The 20875-nt window shown below is 38.7% G+C and overlaps 1 protein-coding gene across 34 annotated transcripts in view; it reads left to right on the top strand.

The window, feature by feature from the left end:
* Positions 1–20875, top strand: part of MACF1 (microtubule actin crosslinking factor 1) — a 321924-nt gene that overhangs the window by 269528 nt on the left and 31521 nt on the right. For all 34 annotated transcript variants that reach the window (XM_070510277.1, XM_070510292.1, XM_070510291.1 and 31 more), the window contains 19 exons: positions 2989–3148; positions 3504–3830; positions 4761–4845; positions 5379–5620; positions 6298–6504; positions 7877–7996; positions 8438–8545; positions 9931–10149; positions 11136–11339; positions 13033–13264; positions 13997–14223; positions 15542–15664; positions 15763–15864; positions 16503–16604; positions 16698–16871; positions 16961–17116; positions 17259–17456; positions 18003–18131; positions 19039–19212. In XM_070510277.1, coding sequence (XP_070366378.1) covers positions 2989–3148; positions 3504–3830; positions 4761–4845; positions 5379–5620; positions 6298–6504; positions 7877–7996; positions 8438–8545; positions 9931–10149; positions 11136–11339; positions 13033–13264; positions 13997–14223; positions 15542–15664; positions 15763–15864; positions 16503–16604; positions 16698–16871; positions 16961–17116; positions 17259–17456; positions 18003–18131; positions 19039–19212 — 3289 coding nt within the window. The remainder of the gene's footprint in view (positions 1–2988; positions 3149–3503; positions 3831–4760; positions 4846–5378; positions 5621–6297; positions 6505–7876; positions 7997–8437; positions 8546–9930; positions 10150–11135; positions 11340–13032; positions 13265–13996; positions 14224–15541; positions 15665–15762; positions 15865–16502; positions 16605–16697; positions 16872–16960; positions 17117–17258; positions 17457–18002; positions 18132–19038; positions 19213–20875) is intronic.

Genomic DNA, 20875 nt, shown 5'->3' with positions numbered 1-20875 from the left:
AAATGACAGATGCAGAGTCCTACAATCCAGCCAAGTTATTTTCTGAATTTTTAAAGCAGATTTTTTCCTTTCATATTTATAAATAATGCTTTTGATCCTTGGACCTGAAATTTATCATATTTCTTTTCTGTTAGCTTGTCCTAATATTAGATGTTTTTGCATCTAGGAGTTAGTCTGTGGTTCTGTTCAATATACGGACATTCAAAAGTGTAGACTTTCTTCAATAAATGGCCAAAAGTCAGGCCTCCTCCTCCAAGGAAGTACTTTCTCTTTCCATAGCTATAAGTTACCCCAGTGACATTTGAGCTTAATAAGTCACACGAATGTTTTTACTCTGGGATTATACTGTCCCCAGTTTTGAGAATAAATGCCAGCTAATCAGAAATTAGCATGAGCGTAGTAGAGTTGATTGTGTATTATTGCATCCTTTCGGTTTTCTAGGTAGCCAACAGCAGTCTTCAAACAACTCCCTCTTCAGTCTCTTTACTCCCACCTACCCATGGCTTGCTTATTTATTATCTGAGTTACCCAGTATTGCCTACCCATGTTAGTACCCAAAATGAAAGAGTTCAACTTTTTATTTCCAAATTGCACTTTTTATCTTCTCTCTCTCTCTGTCCATTTCCACCAACAGTACCATTAACCTTCCAGTTACTTAGGCTTAAAACCTCAACCCCATTTTTACCTTCCCCCCTGCTTTGTATCCCACATCTATCAGGATGCTAAATTCTGTCCATTTTACTTCTACAGTGTCTTTCCTATCCATCCGTTCCTCTGATTCCCCCTCACCTACCTCTGTTCATGACTTACCAGCTCTCACCTGGACTAGTTCACAGGAGGTGACTCACCTGAGGTAGCTTCCTAGCTAACTAATCACTTATCACTCTACTGCCACTTACACTCAGCCTTCTCCTCTTTGTGTGCTCAGAAACATTTAATGACTCCCTGTGGCCTATAAAATAAAATCTAAGCCCTTTAACTCAACATTCAAAGCCCTCTACCATCTGGCCCTAACCTACCTTTCTTAGTTTCCAATATTCTTTTCACTCCTTGTATTATAGGTAAAGTAAGCCATATTCTATTCTTCAGTATCTTCTATCAGTTTCCTAATTCTTCTATGAAGGTTTTCTTTATTCCCCAAGCATAGAATAAGTTCACCTTCCTCTTAACTGCCATAACTATCTGTACCTTGTATTATAGTCATTATTTTATGTACTTATCTCCCAGGTCCATAAGGTCATTAAAGTCAGGATCTGTTTCTAAAGTATCTTTTTATGATTCTTTCCTTCTACCCCACCTGCTTCCATCCTCTTAGTCTAACAAAGCTTCTGGGCCAATATTTTAAAGAGAAATACCAAGAGCAGCTTCATTTTTATATCCAAAAATCTTTTATTTCAATTCTTTAATGTTGGATTTTTGATGCCTCTAAATTATTTTAGCGTTTCTCTTTGCTACCCCAAATCCTATTACATTGAGTTCTTCAGACTTTCAGATTCCAAAATCAGAGATGAGGCAGAAAGACATAGAAATTAGTGGCACTTTTTTTAAATGAAATTTTAGTTTAATAATCTTCAAGATTATATGTCTTAGTTGTCTTAATTAAAGATGTATTTTGAAAGCTGGCATAAACTAAGAAAGGAAATTCTATACTTTACATTGACATTTAAAAATAGCATCTAGAAATACTTTTTTCTTTCTATTTAAACTTAATTGAATTTCCAGATAATTAAAATGGCAAATCTTTATATTTAAATCATTTCTTATTAAAATTAGTTTGTCCAGGGTACCCAGCGTAGGACCTGGCACGAAGTATGTGTTCAGTAAAGGTTTGCTGAACTAAAGTATATCATATACCCCCAGGCCTTTCGAAATGACATTGCATTTAGTCTGTTCTTAATGACTGATAGTCATCATTATGGCCTTTCATTATTAATTTCAATAATAAAATTCATCTTTATGCTAATACAGTTCTGGGGTTGTTTTCTATCTCTTTTAGCAGGCTGCCTCCAACATTCAGGCTTCTTTTCCCTTTTGTAATTTGCTACTTTTAATCTATCGGGTGCTTGAAATCCAAGCTCAGTGTGGATGTTATATTAAATAAGATTTAAGATTCCAAGTGAGCTATAAAGTCTGTAGTTCTTTGGGCTGCCATTTGTGTTTGCAAATTCAGCTTAGTCTGAGATCATTTTTTGCCTTAATCTGGATTCAAAGTTATGGCTGGACTTGAAATTACTAGAAACCTGACTGGATTTGGGGAGATAGGAAGAGACTTTTAGTTCATAGTCTGCCTTTGCTCTTCAAATGTTCTCTGCTCTTGCCTCACAAATGAAGGTAGCAGTGACAGAAATGAAGACCGGTGATTTTTTTTTGACTCTTTTAAACTTTATTTTGGTCATGTGTTCAGATGGTGCAGGTGCTACTTTCCATAGGAAAAAGAGCTTTGGAAGGTCTGATTCTGGTTTTCATTGTATTATGGCTACTCACTGAGTGACTTGGACAAATCTTTCTTTAACCCTTCAGGGTCTGTCTGCTCTTTTGTAATAGTGGGATCTTTATTCTGCCTACCTTGCCAAGGTTACGACAGAATCAAAATAAAGCAATGCTTGTGACTACCTTTACAACAGTAAAGTGGGGGCCAGCCCCATGGCCGAATGGTTAAGTTCCTGAGCTCTGCTTCGGCGGCCCAGGGTTTTGCCGGTTCGGATCCTGCGTGCCGACATGGCACCACTCATCAGGCCACACTGAGGCGGCATCCCACATGCCACAACTAGACGGACCCACAACTAAAATATACAACTATGTACCAGGGGGCTTTGGGAGAAAAAGGAAAAAATAAAATCTTTAAAAAGAAAAACAGTAAAGTGTGTTCTGTTTACTATTGAAATTTAAAATGTATCTAGTAAAGATGGGTCCTTTACTGAATATAGTACTGTTATCAGACTTAATGTGACTTTTTGCCTGAGCAGCTTGTTCTATATATTTGTGTAGGCAAAAACAGCTGGAAGATATCCTGGTTCTGGCCAAACAATTTCATGAGACAGCTGAGCCTATTTCTGACTTCTTATCTGTCACAGAGAAAAAGCTCGCTAACTCAGAACCTGTTGGCACTCAGACTGCCAAAATACAGCAGCAGATCATTCGGCACAAGGTAGGAAGTAGTTATGGTAGATGGAAACACACAACTGGAATTGGAAATTCTAGAAATTAGAAAACCGCCTGCAGTGTTCTAGAAAATGTGTTTTGTGGGGTTTTTTAAGTTTAATTTAAAATATGGTCAAATTATTAATTGGAATATTCACATCCTTGAAGTAAAAATAGAAATCAACTAATAGGCTACCATCAAAAAAAAGCTTTTGTTCTCAATTTTTATATTATGTTTGCCTTTCAGTAGGTGAACTTTTTATATTATTATTTAATTCATTAGATCATTTGTTATTCATTGTTTTATGTTTACTTTTCATTTATTTTGTTTCTGTTATTCACTTTTCCATCTGAATTTCCAGGCTCTGGAGGAAGAAATAGAAAGCCATGCAACAGATGTGCACCAGGCAGTCAAAATTGGGCAGTCCCTCTCCTCCCTGACATGCTCTGCAGAACAGGGCGTGCTCTCAGAAAAGCTAGACTCATTGCAGGCCCGATACTGTGAGATTCAAGACCGGTGCTGTCGGAAAGCAGCCCTGCTTGAACAAGCACTGTCTAACGCTAGGCTTTTCGGGGAGGATGAGGTGGAGGTGCTCAACTGGCTGGCTGAGGTTGAGGACAAGCTCAGTTCAGTGTTCGTAAAGGATTACAGACAGGATGTCCTGCAGAAACAGCATGCTGATCACCTGGTATTCATGTTTTCCATTCTTACTGGTTATGTTACTAAATTATTTTGTAATTTTGATTTATGTTTCTTTTCACTTCTTTTTCTTTTTAATTTCAAACATTTCAACTTTATATACAAGTTCATATTTATAGACTTGTTGCTAAGGACTAAACTGTTTTTTGATGAGTCCGTGGGAATACTTGTATTTAACAAACTGAATCAATAATTCTAGGAGATGATCCAGAGTATAGTCAGGGGCCATCTCAATTCCACCTCCTGTTTTACATCATTAGGTACTATATTACTCAGTTTCCATTTAAGCGATTGTATGAGAGAGAATGTACTTTAACAAAGCCAGATTACCTAAATACTGCCCAGGGTTTGGTAATATAGCTGTAACTTTTAAAATATTTCTAGATATATGTTCAAATTCCAGGCATTCTGTGTCATCTTAGTAGAAAGAAAAATTTGCCATTTTTATGAAATTTCTTTGGGGATGGTAAAAATAGGCAAAGCAGTTTTTATTTTTAATAATCTAAGATTCTTCTGCTTCATTGACTTCAAATATTAAGAGTTGTTACTGGGATCCTAACTTAGCCTGTTCTTGCTTTCTTCTTGAACTCTCCGTCTGATTCCTTGTTGTGGAAATAGTAGACTTTTTGCTGAATTCTACTTCTACCTTTCTGGGTTCAGGTTAGATACCAGTAGATTGGTAAAGCTAATTTAATCCTCAATCTCTTGTCATCCACTACGAAGGAAAGCTCACCTATAAGTATCTGATTTAACTATTTTGAGTAATTAATGGGATAACAAGGGATAATGCAGGAATCAAATACCTGACTTTTAAAGTAAAGTAGTATTCATCTCTTTAAATTTGGCCTCTTAAAGGTTTCACATTTCTTTCCCTTTCTTGTGCCATAGTTTTAGGATTAATGGTATTCTTTCCTTTCAGGCTTTAAATGAAGAAATTGTTAATAGAAAGAAGAATGTAGATCAAGCTATTAAAAATGGTCAGGCTCTTCTAAAACAAACCACAGGTACTTTGAAAAGTGCATCTCTTAGCACCTCTATGGTCAACAGACAATCGCATATCCAGAGAAATAAACACCCTGCACTGGCCACTTCGCTTTGTATGTAGGAGGTTACTATTCACTGATTTTATTACCACGTGCTCCTGGGAAGCTGGCTGCCTGGGTTTCTGTTTCCTGTTAAATCTTTTAAAAACTAGAAGCTTTGTTGTCTCACATCTGATTATAGATGATAACTCCCCCTGCCCTTCAATATGTCAAATGCCAGCATTCACTGAAAGGTACTGGGAACATCTAGAAACACCTGCAGACCAAGTCAGATCTTAATAATCTCAGAAGTGGCTTCTTTTATCACTTGAAAGATTTATTTCCCACCTCCTTTAGTGTGAGTTGCTAGGTGAAATCACTATGATAGAGAGAGCTCCTGTATAAAATTGAAGCTCTGATTTGAAGAAAGGGGGATTAAAGGGACTTCCTCATACCCAGAAAGGGACTCCCTCATGTCCTCTTAAATATGAATAATTGTGTGCTGTCTCCCACAGGTGAAGAAGTATTGCTTATCCAAGAGAAGCTGGACGGAATAAAGACTCGCTATGCAGACATCACAGTCACTAGCTCCAAGGCCCTCAGAACTTTAGAGCAAGCCCGGCAGCTGGCCACCAAGTTCCAGTCTACTTATGAGGAACTGACCGGGTGGCTGAGGGAGGTGGAGGAGGAACTGGCAACCAGTGGAGGACAGTCTCCCACAGGAGAGCAAATACCCCAGTTTCAGCAAAGACAGAAGGTGAGCTGTCATTTCACACTGTAAATGGAAAAAAGTTTTCCTTTGAGTCAGAATCTTTAGGTTCAGATTTTTAAGTTTCATCACCAACTAGCTTTACCTTAAATTTGAACCAAAAATTTCTGCCTACCTCCTTTCTTGTTTACTCGTGGACAATAAGATTTTACATAAAGCCGGCCCAAATAAGACCACCTGTTATGGGCTGAAGAAGAAAAAAGATTGAATCCCAATCCCTAGGAAGTTTGCTTCGTGTGTAACATTTTAGCATTTGCTTTCACGATTCATTCTCTAAAGAGTGCTTCATGGTTATGTTTGATTCTCTGTAGGATCTAGTGTAGTTCTCAATGTACAGAAATACTGTGCAGGTGCTTGTTGAGTTAAATGCCTATGGTTTAAAGCATTATTTATCATTTCTATTGAAGTACAGAGAAAAAAGAAAGCAGCACTATTTGTTTTACCCAGAGACAGTCTGGGTCAAGACTCACAGTTCTAAGCAGCAGCTAAGCCTAAAGTCAGGCTGTGGAATGATTGAAAAATCTGAGACAAGAAAAAAATAAGTGAAGGAAGGAGGTCAGAGCCCTGCTGGGATGTGTGGTAGAGATAGCACTTTTCACCCCGCACAGCTGCTAATGTGCTTAATTTAGCAAGGTATGGCCTGAAAACTTTTTTCCCCTCCTTAGGAATTAAAGAAGGAGGTCATGGAGCACAGGCTGGTGTTGGACACAGTGAATGAAGTGAGCCGTGCTCTCTTAGAGCTGGTGCCCTGGAGAGCCAGAGAAGGGCTGGATAAACTTGTGTCCGATGCCAACGAGCAGTACAAGCTGGTCAGTGACACTATTGGACAAAGGGTGGATGAAATTGATGCTGCTATTCAGAGATCACAACAGGTAATGTTTATAATACTCCTGCTTTAATGTTTTAGGCAGTAGGGGTATATGTGTGAGGTACAAAACTATGACCCACATAAATACAGGCTCAGAAATAGGAGTAATGAGATCAAGTTAAATCTGATACAACATATTATTTCAGTGGTAAGAAGTGATTGGGTAAAGGTATGTGAGGATGGATCTAGTTTGACTCAAAATACTTGATCTTTGTGAGTAGAGAACTTGGAGAAGAATCTTTATGAGCCCTCTTCTTAGCTAATGCCCTCTAAGAGGCAGATGGTAATGAGAGTAGATGATATCTAGACCCAAAAGGTCTAAATGTATCACAATCTTAGTTTGACATAATCAACTGTTTTAGCATTAGATGGAAGAGGGGAAGGAACCAGCAACTATAATTGCTATCAAATATGCTAACCGAAATAGCAGAGCCATCCAAAATAAAACCCTCCCAGTAAACACAGGTGTCATATTTCCCTCGATCTTTTTTCCTTGCTGCTTTCTGGAAAGTTATTTGTTTTTCTTTGTATCTGGATATGCACCTATTAATGTGCCATGGTGCAGGAAATAAATTAATACAAAAAGCCTCCTTGACTTCATAGTGATAAGCAAATGCTTTGTAAACCACACAAAAGTTTGCTCTAACTCCAAGTGCATCCCCAATATGTTTTCATTGATGTCCCTAGTCTTGGCCGGGTATTTCAGTATGAAATTTATCGTGCTTAGGAGAAACTTACTTTTCTCCTTAAATATTAGCGTAGGTTGGCAGAGTTGAATAGAAAGAGATAAACGATTGAGGGACCCTCATCAAACAGCAGTCACATGAACAGCACAACATGTTCTTGGTTTTCCTTTGTTATTGCCTAACTGTTGAAAGGTTTGGTGTTCTCGTGGGGTCGTACACTTCTTGAGCTGAGTAAGTATTTCGAAGTTAAGTTGACTCAGCTGTCTGCTGCCATGTTATGTTTATATTTAAACATATGACTAAAACTATTGTTCAGTCTATGGGTAAGAAAGAGGATTAACAGGAAGAGAACACAGTCTCCTAAAAGCACTCTGATTAGAAGTATACTTCTTTTTGAGAGTGTCAGTTTCCATTGTTGTTTCTAGCTGTTGGACCACTAATTGGGTTCTGGAACTTCTTTCTGAAGAAGTTGAAATAGGATCAACTCATATTTGTTGAGGTATAAAATCAGTTCTAAATTGTCTACATCTTGATTTGTGATTTAATGAAATTCTCCCCAGTTTGGGCTTTACTTAGTGAGATATAAACTGTATTACTGAAAATCCAGGTCTGTGTTGAATAAATTATAATTCTGAGAAGGAGGACCTTGGCTCTATGTAATTTGTTCCTTTTCTTCAATATGTCTATTAGTATGAGCAAGCTGCTGATGCAGAACTAGCTTGGGTTGCTGAAACAAAACGGAAACTGATGGCCCTGGGTCCAATTCGCCTGGAACAGGACCAGACCACAGCTCAGCTGCAAGTACAGAAGGTGAGTATAACACTGATGTGTCCACTGTGCCCTGAGCAAGTGTAATCATCTGTAGCTTAGAGTGACTAGGAGAGAGTTTCTGGCTATCCCAAGTCAAGTGGGATGATTCAATGTCATGATGGTGGATAGAGATTAATTTTATAAACATTTGGTTAGGATAAGAAAGAGATTTTTTGCTTTGTGAAAAGGGAGAAAAAGGCCCTTTAATCCAGGAAAGAACAGTTAGCAATTTTCTGGATGATTTTTAGGAGAGAAGGTATTTTGTAAGGTACTAAAAGATAAGCATTGAAGATGTGTGGATAAGCAAAGTGTCAGACTCTGTCAGAACAATTTTTGATGTGGCTTTATTAAAGCAAGGAATTTTTCATAGGTTGTGTGTAGCTTTTCACTAACACATGCTTGGGGGCCTTTTACTTCTTAACTATATTTTCCTTTTCAAAGGCTTTCTCCATTGACATCATTCGACACAAAGATTCAATGGATGAACTCTTCAGTCATCGTGGTGAAATCTTTGGCACGTGTGGGGAGGAGCAAAAAGCTGTATTACAGGTGAATTACATTTATTTATTCACCATTTCTTGTCTTGATCATGGTGAATCAGAAGTACAATTGAAAATGATAGTTTAGGGGGCCAGCCCTGTGGTTGAGTGGTTAAGTTCACACGCTTCACTTCGGCGGCCCAGGGTTTCGCCAGTGCGGATCCTGGGCATGGACATGGCACTGCTCATCTAGGCCATGCTGAGGCAGGATCCCACATGCCACAACTAGAAGGACCCACAACTAAAAAATATGCAGCTGTGTACCCAAGGGCTCTGGGGAGAAAAAGGAAAAGTAAAATCTTTAAAAAAAAAAAAAAAGAGGGGCTGGCCCAGTGGCGCAGTGGTTAAATGCACATGTTCCACTTCGGTGGCCCGGGGTTTGCCAGTTCAGATCCCGGGTGCGGACATGGCACCGCTGGGCACGCCATGCTGTGGTAGGCATCCCACATATAAAGTTGAGGAAGATGGGCATGGATGTTAGCTCAGGGCCGGCCTTCCTCAGCAAAAAGAGGAGGATTGGCAGCAGTTGGCTCAGGGCTAATCTTCCTAAAAAAAATAAAAAGAAAAGAAAAGAAAATGATAGTTTAAGATTTTTTCCCCCTCTATTACTGATAGTGGTATTAGAGTCCAACTTGATGTTCTGGAGAATTCAGGCTCCTAACCCTGTGTTCACAAATATCTAAACAGTCATATTGCATAATGTGAAATATATTGCAAATCCATCTTCTTTATAACAGGAATTGCTACTTACCTTCAGTCCATAAGGAGTGATCTTTGAGTTACCTTTCCAGGTATCTGTGATAGATTTTTCAGAACCATGTGCAGATATTAATTCCTTGTTCAGACCCTTCTAAAAGATCATACCCATTTCTAAAAGGGTTGGCCAAGGGAGTTAGTTTGTAGACCAGTTTTATTTGTTTTTTGTAAAGGGTATGGTTAGCCACTGTTTCCTCAGAAATCTTCATAAATTGATTAAGCTATTCACCCTAAACATATGAAAAATAAATGCCAAGTTTGTGGAAACTTTTTTATGAGGAAAAAAGACCAGTGAAAATTGACGGACAAAGACTATCATAGCCCATGAGATGTTCAGTCTTAAACTAACCCATTGTAATAATGCTGTATCTAAAGTTGTGTGTCATCACTAAAAGGTTAATTTTGCTGTGTTGTGCTTGTCTGTTTTACTATCTTTGAAACTACTTTCATATTTAAAAAATTCTAGAAATAATACTTTGATAGGAAAATTAGAAAATTCAGATAAAATAAAAATCACTTGTAATCTTACTAGATTAACCCATTTTTTTAACATTTTAGTGTGTGTTCCTTTAGACTTTTTAATGTACATTTTTTCTTAAAAGAAGTAATAATATTTACACTTTTTATTGTTGTTCATAGGAAAAGACAGAGTCTCTAATACAGCAATATGAAGCCATTAGTCTGCTCAATTCCGAGCGTTATGCCCGCCTAGAACGGGCGCAGGTCTTGGTGAACCAGTTTTGGGAAACTCATGAAGAGCTCAGCCCCTGGATTGAAGAAACTCGAGCGCTAATAGCACAATTACCTCCTCCAGCTATTGATCATGAGCAGCTCAGGCAGCAGCAAGAGGAAATGAGGGTAAGGAGCCTGCCAAGTTTTGTTTAATCGCAGAACTGAACATGGGCTTCACAATTTATTCAAAAACAACACATTTATTGGTGCCTACCAGGTGTAAGTTTATGTTATGAAGTTAATTCTTTATCAGTTAGAATTTCTTTGCACCATAAAAATACATATCTGAATTATTTCCTTTGTCTTTAATATGAGTCAAAGAATAAGATGAAGATGTCAGAAGCCTGGGTGTTACAGAAGTGAAAAACTAAGTAAACCTCAAGGGAATTTAAAATCTTTCCAGGGACAGTGGGGTGTTGTTAGAGTTGGTGTTGGGGGTTGGGTTCTTTCCATTTAGTTAGGCCCCAACTGGAGTGAGAGCCAGGAAGGAATGTCAGAGAGCGTTCGCTGCACATAGTTAAGATGAAAGGGAAATTTGCAGACACTTCAGTTAAAGGTATTACCGTGAAAGATATTTTAATGTTTATCTTATTTGTGGTTTATGGCTTGTGCCTATTCCTATCTCTGTATTCCTGTAAATGGAAGGATGTAAACTGAAAGTAGCCAGCAGTAAAGTCAAGGAGTGGATGGATTACCAGAAATGTTGCTTATTTGTACCTTGTCATGCTTAGTGTCTCTCAGTCTGGAGAGGGAAACAGATATTAAACCATGTAAATTACAGTATGGTACGTAGAAGCATTTATGTGTGCAGAAGAGGGTGGAATAAATTTGTACTGTGGGGGAGAGTCAGAGAGGATGTGTCCGGGAAGACTTCTTGGGTGACAGGATGCCTGAACTGGCTTTTGAAAATTAACAGGATTAGGTAGTTTCAAGAGACCAAGACTTAGATGGGTTTTTTTTCCTTCCATAATTGGTGAGATGCTGGGACTTGCTGGTTTTTAGCAATTAGATTTGTTCCTTTCAAAGTTGCTGTGAGCTCTGATCAAAGTATTTAAGCAAATAAACTGGTATAAAAAAGCTCATTTTATTGTAATCCTTGTTTTTTTACGTAGCAATTAAGGGAATCCATTGCTGAACACAAACCTCATATTGATAAGCTGCTGAAGATAGGCCCACAACTAAAGGAGTTAAACCCTGAAGAGGGGGAAATGGTAGAAGAAAAATACCAAAAAGCAGAAAACATGTATGCCCAAATAAAAGAGGAGGTGCGCCAGCGGGCGCTGGCCCTGGACGAGGCTGTTTCCCAGTCGGCTCAGGTATGTGTGTTGTCTTAATCTCATGTAACCTTCAACTGTCCTTTAGTTTAAGCAAGAGGTTTCTGTATCAGGTATGCCTCCACTCAGGAATGTCTATACCAGCATGCTGATGATACATTATCAATAGACTAGGAACCTTTGCCTCTCTTTATTTTCATTCCAAGAAACATTGGTATACTGACCCTGTAAGGAGGGTAAAATGCATCTTGGCTGGTTTATATTGTCTGTTGACAGCTTCCTTGAAAACTTTATATTGTGATGATCCTTTAGCAGGGATGATTTTGGGTAAATTCCTCTTGAAGCAACAAATGCCTCACAAAAAGTCAGATTCCTATTATGCCTATTATTTTCAAGATTTAGAAGACAGCACATTAGTTTTCTTCCTCAGGAGGCCACCAGCTAGCTCCTAGTTCAGAGCAAGATGCTTGAGTGGGGAGAAGTAAGAGTCAGAGAAACATGAACCACCAGCAGTGGAGTTTAAAGCATGTAACTACATACTTTTCAACTAATATATTACTATTAGTGATACTTTTGTCATGTCTGGGTATTTTATTCCTATGTTTAGTCAATATTCTTGGTTAATATTTGTACTTACTCAAGTTTTTCCCCCCACCTTCCGTCCCATCTCTCACTCACATTGTGGAATGTGTTACTTTGTGTTGTTGCTGCCTGCTCCTGTCTTCCCCACATCGTCACATTTCATTGTTGTGTTGACTGCGCCCACCATTACAGATTACAGAGGTAAGGTACCCACCCCCATTGGGATTAGGGTGTTCTTATGAAGCTGAGAATTGAGAGGATTACCTATAAGGAAATTTCACTTAACTTTAGTGGAATAAATTTTATTAGTGCAGTTTATTATGCCAGTGTCATTTGGGGCAGAACCTAGAAATGAAGGAGTGATGGGAAGAAAATCCCACGTTATTTCCTGTAGGACACTTACAATTGACAAGCCTTATTTTAATTAATGAATCCAGAGTTGGTTTTAGATAGCTTTTTTAGGGACCAAACTTATCTGTTCTGCTCCCTTTTCTCCCCTCTCTGCTTCAGATTATAAATGAAAATTTTGTAATTTTAGGCATGTTATTCAAAGTATCAGAAAAGTGGAAAGATAATTGTTCTTTTAGAATAACATTAGATTTGGCCTTCTTTGATTACCTTTCATCATGCTAGCATTTTCCTTTCTTACTGTTATTTATGGTGGGTTGTTAAATTGCATGCCATGATACTTTTAAACTCCAAGTTATGTAGCATGTTGAGTTTCCCATTCATTTACACAGTTGGTAGAGGGCTTCTAACTTGTTGGTCTAATGTATTGCATGCAACTGTCATCTGAGATGTTGACACACAGACTCACCAGTTTCATAGTCTTGTCCCTTTCTCGTCACGTTGGTTGGAATAGGGGAAGTATTGTGGCAGCACTAATGATTTGAGTTGATTTCTGGTATATTACTTAATAATCTTTTTGATTTTTCAAATAAACATGTGCTTTCTTTTTCTGGTGGGCCGGCTGTGGTGTACCATACCCAAACAGTTTCTTAGCCAAACCCAATACTTGACAGCCAACAGGCTAGGCTGAGCACAGGTTATCCTAAGCAGTAGTAGATTTATGCCTTGGCCATATTCCCTAACATTTTCCCCAGAAGTGTGATGAAGTATTCCTGTGATGGCTAATGATCTACCGTTTGTTTAGTTCCATGATAAAATTGAGCCCATGTTGGAGACTCTGGAGAATCTTTCCTCTCGGCTGCGTATGCCACCACTGATCCCTGCTGAAGTAGACAAGATCAGAGAGTGCATCAGCGACAATAAGAGTGCCACCATGGAGCTAGAAAAACTGCAGCCTTCTTTTGAGGCCCTGAAGCGCCGCGGAGAAGAGCTCATTGGGCGATCTCAGGGAGCTGACAAGGATCTGGCTGCAAAAGGTACTTGATGAATCTAGTTATTTTTTAAAGAAAATCAATAGAATAAATTCTAGGCTGTGGTTACCTCCAGCATCCTGCCAGATGTGTTTCATTGAGTGTAAAGGCAGTCCCCAAGTAATGAGTATTCTACAAAGTCATTTGGAAGTCATTTAGAATTCAGAACACGTCTCCCCATTGAAACAAGATTACAATTGGTAGTTAGATTCCCAGGCCAGGAAACAAATGCTCCTTTAACCCCTTATATGAGTAAACTGTAGTATCAATGGTGGGTAGAACATAACGACCTTTTATAACACTTTCCATGGGAAACATAGCAAGTTCAACACAGAACACTGGAAATCAAGTCTCATCTCAGCTCCTTTGTAAGTTAGGGGTTTTGTTACTTAGCAGTACCTTTATATTAGATGATAACTCATTTCCAGACTACTTCTGTGATCTCTTTATGTGGGAGACCAACATAAGTGGAAAATGCAAATGTGGAAATAATAATAATAATAAAGCTGAGGTAGAAAACTATCACAACTAATATACAACTATGTACCCGGGGGCTTTGGGGAGAAAAAGGAAAAAAATAAAATCTTAAAAAAAAAAAAAGAAAACTATCCTTCAGTTATAAATTTTTAGAGCTTTTTTTAAAAGATAATTTCAGTGAAAACATGAGAATTAGATGTAATTTCTCATGAGGCTGATTTCAGGTACTTAGAGATGTCTTATTCACTCTTTACCCCTCAGAAATCCAGGACAAATTGGATCAAATGGTATTCTTCTGGGAGGACATCAAAGCTCGGGCTGAAGAGCGAGAAATTAAATTCCTTGATGTCCTTGAACTAGCAGAGAAGTTCTGGTATGACATGGCAGCTCTCCTGACCACCATCAAAGACACCCAGGACATCGTCCATGACTTGGAAAGCCCTGGCATTGACCCATCTATCATCAAACAACAGGTTGAGGCAGCTGAGGTAAGAAAATAACAAAACCCCTTCTCCTACCTGTCTGTCCTAGAAAAGTGCTTATCCAAGTACTTTGTGTTAACTGCTTAGCCAGGCCGAGTGCCGTAAAAGTTTTGTTTTTTTAATTTAATAGGATTTTTGTCCACTTGAAAAAAAATATGCTCTAATTATAGTAAATTTCTTTTTTTTTTTTTACAGTCCAGTTTTACCACTTACAGATTCATATAATCTCCACCAATTGTGATATAGAATGGTTCCATCATGCAAAAGAAGTTGTCTTCAATTTTATTTATTTATTTATTTTTTAAGATTTTATTTTTTTCCTTTTTCTCCCCAAAGCCCCCCAGTACATAGTTGTATATTCTTTGTTGTGGGTCCCTTCTAGTTGTGGCATGTGGGACGCTGCCTCAGCATGGTTTGATGAGCAGTGCCATGTCCGCGCCCAGGATTCGAACCAACGAAACTCTGGGCCGCCTGCAGCGGAGGACGTGGACTTAACCACTCGGCCACGGGGCCAGCCCCTTCAATTTTAAACTTAATTCAAATTAGCAGAAGATGCTTAGAAAATCCAGTTTTGCTTTCATTTCTGAATTTAGTCCTCACTACAGTGTACATTATTTCATTTCTTGAGTAACTTTCTTAAATGTAGAAACATAGAAGGTAGAAAAGAAAATAAATTCTAAACTCATCATCCAGTGATGATAATTGTTACTTTGACCTACCTTTTTCTAGTCTTTTTAGGGAGGCTGGTTTTTACCAAATGCATCTCTTGCTTCACTTTGTCCATGTGGCACAAGCCACAGCTGTCTCGATATTATTTCTCTTACGTCTTTCTTTTGTTTCAGCCATTCTCCCTCTCCCAACCCCTGTCCTTGCCAGTCCAAGAACCGCTTTTTAGAATTTGGCACAGAACTGATTTTATTCAAAACTGTATAGCCTACCATTCCTAATATGCTAGTCTCTCAGCTCTTAAATTTGCAACTTGTACTGTATTATTTTACCCTTGATGATATATTTCTCTGTAATAACTTTCTGGCTATAGATTATAATCTGCTTGGAGGCAGGAAGGGGTGAACTTTGGTAAATTATTGAAGCTTGTTGCACCTTTCCCATACTGTTTTATGTGTATATAAATGAAAAATAACCAGAGTCTGAAGCTTCACTATTTAGATAAGTGAAATATTAAGAACCATTGAAAGGCTTGTGTGAAACTGACAGTTCTGTTTAACATCTGCCATTGATGAGGGGCTATAAATTACATTTGTAAAGTTTGGAAAGTTCTGTTCTGCTTTCTGTTTTGACTTATATTCTGTTCATTTACATGTAGACTATTAAGGAAGAGACAGATGGTCTGCATGAGGAATTGGAGTTTATTCGAATCCTTGGAGCAGATTTGATTTTTGCCTGTGGAGAAACTGAGAAGCCCGAAGTGAAGAAGAGCATCGATGAGGTGTGGAGAAATGGATAAAGAGTTCAGACGAAACATTAGTGGGCTCAGACTGAAGAATGGTGTTAATTGAAGAGTCTGATTGACTGTTTTTCCCCTAGATGAACAATGCCTGGGAGAACTTAAACAAAACGTGGAAAGAAAGGCTAGAAAAGCTTGAGGATGCTATGCAAGCCGCTGTGCAGTATCAAGACACTCTTCAGGTGAGAGACCACGAGATGACCACCACAGAAATAGGGGTTCCGTGTTCTGTTTGTCATTTTCTGAATCCAACATAAGACTGGATCACCTTTACAGGACTGCAACATTCTCAAACCTAAGACCATGCTGTTTCTGTGTTTCTAGCCAAAGTTTCCCACTTCTCGTAAGAAAAGTACTGACATACTGAATTTTTGCTCTTCCTGCCACATTTTTCGTCATTCCATGCTCATGATATTTATCCTCATGGTGGCTATCCAGCGAAGCTGACCTTAGTGTGAAAGTCATCGCTTGCTAGATGTTCCTAACCCAGGTTATCTTGAAGCACAGCTTGACACAGTAACTTTAGGACATCATGAGCTTGCTAGCTCGCTATGAGAAATACTAACTTATATTCACATTTAGTTTTTCCAGTTTGCAATTTGTTTTGGACACTATCCTAGTAATGTTGGCTTGGTTCTTAAATCCTCATATTATTGGAATAAGGTACATTTTCCTTTGCCTCTGCCCCTCCTCCACCTAAAAACACAAATAGCGCAGCTACTTTCAATTATCTCTGCTTATATTAGCAGAAATAATGCTAATTCCCTCCCAACGCCTTATGTTTTTGTCTTTTGACTGTTTATTTGTATTTTTATTTTAGGCTATGTTTGACTGGCTAGATAACACTGTGATTAAACTCTGCACCATGCCTCCTGTCGGCACTGACCTCAACACTGTTAAAGATCAGTTAAATGAAATGAAGGTTTGTACCTAGAAATGGCTTTTAGAGAAGAGTTGCTTCTTTTTAGTTTTTAAAGAGTTGGTTTGGTATTAACATTAAGTATGTCTTTGATAGGAATTCAAAGTGGAAGTTTACCAACAGCAGATTGAGATGGAGAAGCTCAATCACCAGGGTGAACTGATGTTAAAGAAAGCTACTGATGAAACAGACAGAGACATTATCCGAGAACCATTGACAGAACTCAAACACCTCTGGGAGAACCTGGGGGAGAAAATTGCCCACAGACAGGTAAGGCAAATGGTAGGGTACATAAATCAACTACTGTCTACTGTTTTCTAACTTCCTAACAAGTGTTCCCTGTATCTTTTTCTGAGTAGCATAAGCTGGAAGGTGCTCTCTTGGCCCTTGGCCAGTTCCAACATGCCTTAGAGGAACTAATGAGTTGGCTGACTCACACTGAAGAGTTGTTAGATGCTCAGAAACCAATAAGTGGTGACCCAAAAGTCATTGAAGTTGAGCTTGCGAAGCACCATGTAAGTATTTTCATTTTCATGTCTAAACCTATTGGTTTAAGACCAAATATTGCCACCAGAAACCTTTTGATGTTGTGTGTATGTTAGACAACCAGGCTTGATATATCTGTAGAGATAAATTACGTTGTTCAACATTTTTTAGGTTCTAAAAAATGATGTTTTGGCCCATCAAGCCACAGTGGAAACAGTCAACAAAGCTGGCAATGAGCTTCTTGAATCTAGTGCTGGAGATGATGCCAGCAGCTTAAGGAGCCGTTTGGAAACTATGAACCAATGCTGGGAGTCAGTGTTACAAAAAACAGAAGAGAGGGAGCAGCAGCTTCAGTCGACACTGCAGCAGGTATGTGCATCGTCCAAGTTAGGTAGGTGGAACTGTGCACATAACATTCGGAAGAAAACCCATCTAAGTCAGTGAAAGGAAAGCAATTTGGAGTAGAATCCTCTGTGTCTTGAGAGGAAGATCAGTTCTGTGCTGGAACTTGTCTGGAAAGAACAGCTTTGGACTGAGTGCTTCTTTTGGGGTTAGTTTGTAGCACAGTCTCTTTATTTACTATTAAAGTTAGTAGATCTTTGCTATAATAAACCTGTTCACAGATTCAGTCATGTCTTCGATCAAGTCAGGTCACTTCTCACCAGTATCTTAGTTAATCAATTCATCAGGTTTTATCAGACATCTATACTATGTTGCAATGAGCTCTGAAGGATTCTGCTAGATTCTAAAAATCAATAACTATATTGGCCCAGTGCTAATCCAGCAACAGAACAACTGTCTGAGAGCAGCCCAGAATTCCTCCCTCAGGACAGATTCCTCATATGGTCATTTAGAAACTTTACTTTTGAAGCTAGAATTGACTATTGACCTTGCTGATATGTCTTTTCTTAAAAGGCCCAAGGTTTCCACAGTGAAATTGAAGATTTCCTCTTGGAACTGACTAGAATGGAGACCCAACTTTCTGCATCTAAGCCCACAGGAGGACTTCCTGAAACTGCTAGGGAACAGCTTGATACACATATGGTAAGAGAGATTTCTTGAAGTTGAGCATAAGCACCCCATATTCAGTAGCTCCTTTCTGAATTCACAGAGATACATGTATCTGGGAGTCTACAAAGTAAGTATATTTTTATCTGCAATATAGTCTAGCCTTGGGGATTGCTGCTTATATACAGGCTTTTAATACCTTACCATAGGCAACAGTAGTGACAGGGAAGAGTCAGCTGAAAATACACTGGTGATCTAGTAAATTTTGAGTTTATTAGTTCAGGTTGGCACAAGAATATTGATTTGAAGGTGAGAGCATCAAGAAGACAAACATGAGGCCAGGCCCAGTCGCCTAGTGGTTAAGTTCAGCAGACTTCACTTCAGCAGCCCGGCTTCAGTTCCTGGGTGTGGACCTACACGACTTGTCTGTCAGTGGCCATGCTGTGGTGGCAGCTCACGTACAAAAAGAGGAAGATTGGCAGTGGATGTTAGCTTAGGGCAAATCTTCCTAAGCCACAAAAAAAAAAAAAGATGACAAATACATAACACAGATGTGGTTGTATTTAAGAAAAAGACTACTTTGGGGAGATTTAGGGAAATCCAGTAGGTACTGACAATATTTCGAGAAGGTATGCTGAGCACAAAAGGCAACATAATTTCTAGGCAAATCTTTCAGGAAAGGGGAAATTATTAGCATCTATTTTGTGACCTCTGATCCTTACCAAAAAAATTCTATTTACTTGGAGACAAAATTATTTTAATATTAAGCAAGAATAGTGGGTTTCACTCCCTAACAGCTCTACAATTGAACTGAATCCAAAAGAAAGGATTTTTATCAAGGTGAAACCTTCCTGGACTTTTCCAGACTTTGCTGGTAAATCTGTGTTGAGGGGATCTTCCAGGGAATTGGTGTAGCTGATATCTTCCCTGCTGTTTCTTGTAGGAACTCTATTCCCAGCTCAAAGCCAAGGAAGAGACTTATAATCAACTGCTTGACAAGGGCAGACTCATGCTTCTAAGCCGTGATGATTCTGGCTCTGGCTCGAAGACAGAACAGAGTGTAGCACTCTTGGAACAGAAGTGGCATGTGGTCAGCAGTAAGATGGAGGAAAGAAAGGTATCACCACAAAATACAGTGTGTGATTACTGTGTTTGAGTCGTTTGCTTGGTGATTGCATGTAATTAACATCTAGTTTCTATGAAGATTTTTCAAAGACCAGTATGTTGTACCAGAAGTTGCAGAACTGATGTCCTCAGAATTTCCCTCATGCTAACCAAGCTATCTTTTCTGCTCTTAAATTTCTGTTTTCTGTCCATGTCAAGTTGCATTGATGGTACTAGTTTCTGACAATATTTCCTTTTATTATTCATTCCTTTTCTGCATCTACCAGTTAAGACATTACTGCCTGTTGCTGCTCAGTGATGGACTGTATATCCCGTATTAATCACTGATTTGTGTTCCTACTTAGAAAAGGTTATGTTGGACTTGGTAACTTGAGTTTGGGAGGGTGGGGACACAGCATGCAGGGGGTATGACTAATAATTCTCCACAAGGAATTTGGATTCTAGTGTAAGTGCAGTGTGCAAAGAATTTCACTAAAAATCAGGAGAGAAGCAAGTTACATGGCTTCTTCCCTCTCTTCCTCAAAAATCAAGTTCTCAAAAGAAGAAAAATGTTATCGGGGATAAAGGCCCCAAAGCATTGTTTTTTATAAATACCAAGTTTGAGAGTATCACTCTGCACAGAGTTTCTGTGTCGGGTAGATCAAATGTAAAATATGTGTTCAAATTTGTTGGCCACGTGCATTTCGGCAAATAGTTATTAACGTGTGTACCAGGCACTGTGCTAGATATATAGTGGAAGCAATAAAGGCATGGATCCTATCATTATGAAATTTTATGGGCAGAAGGACATAAAATAAATATTCACATAAATAAATGAACATTTTGAGAGAAGCATTGATTTCCTAGAATTTTTCTAGTGTAGGGTCTGGTAATTTTGTTATATGAAGAATGGCCAGTGGGCCTGAGTATATGATTGTATTCTAATTCTTGGACAGGATGTTGTCTATAATTCCTGCAGAATGCAGAACTAAGGCTAATTTTAAAAACCAAGGACGATTCTGCTCATAATCAGGAAGGCTCTAGTGGGTTTTCCCAACAGTGGGAAGACTCAAGATACAATTACCCATCATTGCTGGAACTGTTGCAGCAAAGGCCAAGTGTCAAATGTAGTTATTTCTGATTTTGTGAGAACATTACATTCCAGGATCACTAAAATCGTTTAGTAAATGCTATACTAAAGAATACGTAGATGAAACTATGTGGAAAGAGTTCCTGCCATCTAGGAACTTGCAATATATTTATTTCTAAGTACTTCTATCATAGAGTTGAAGTAGATTTCATTTTTCCACTTGGTTTAGATTGGATCTGTACATTTTTGTGACACTCACATTATTGTTTTTTAGGTTACAAAAGTAACCTGAAGACAGAGGAGAATAAAAATCATGTAACCCAACGAATGACAATTAACATTTTTTTTACAACTTGGGTTTCTTTCTGTGAATATTTTGGATGCATTTATTTTTAACAACCTGTCATTATTCTACTTTGCCTGCCTGGTGGATGGGCCAGGGGCAGAGGCGTCACCCACGTGTTGGGAGTAGAGGTCTCTGAGGATGGAGCTGGTAGACTCTGGAACGGGAGTGTACTCATGGAGAGGAGCACGTGCCCTGAATGAGCCACTGTTCTGCCATTCTGATTTAGATCAAAGTGTCTAA

This window comes from Equus asinus, chromosome 5 (genome assembly GCF_041296235.1).
Source record: "Equus asinus isolate D_3611 breed Donkey chromosome 5, EquAss-T2T_v2, whole genome shotgun sequence".
Classification (NCBI taxonomy): Eukaryota; Metazoa; Chordata; class Mammalia; order Perissodactyla; family Equidae; genus Equus; species Equus asinus.
This window is presented reverse-complemented; position numbering and strand designations above follow the sequence as displayed.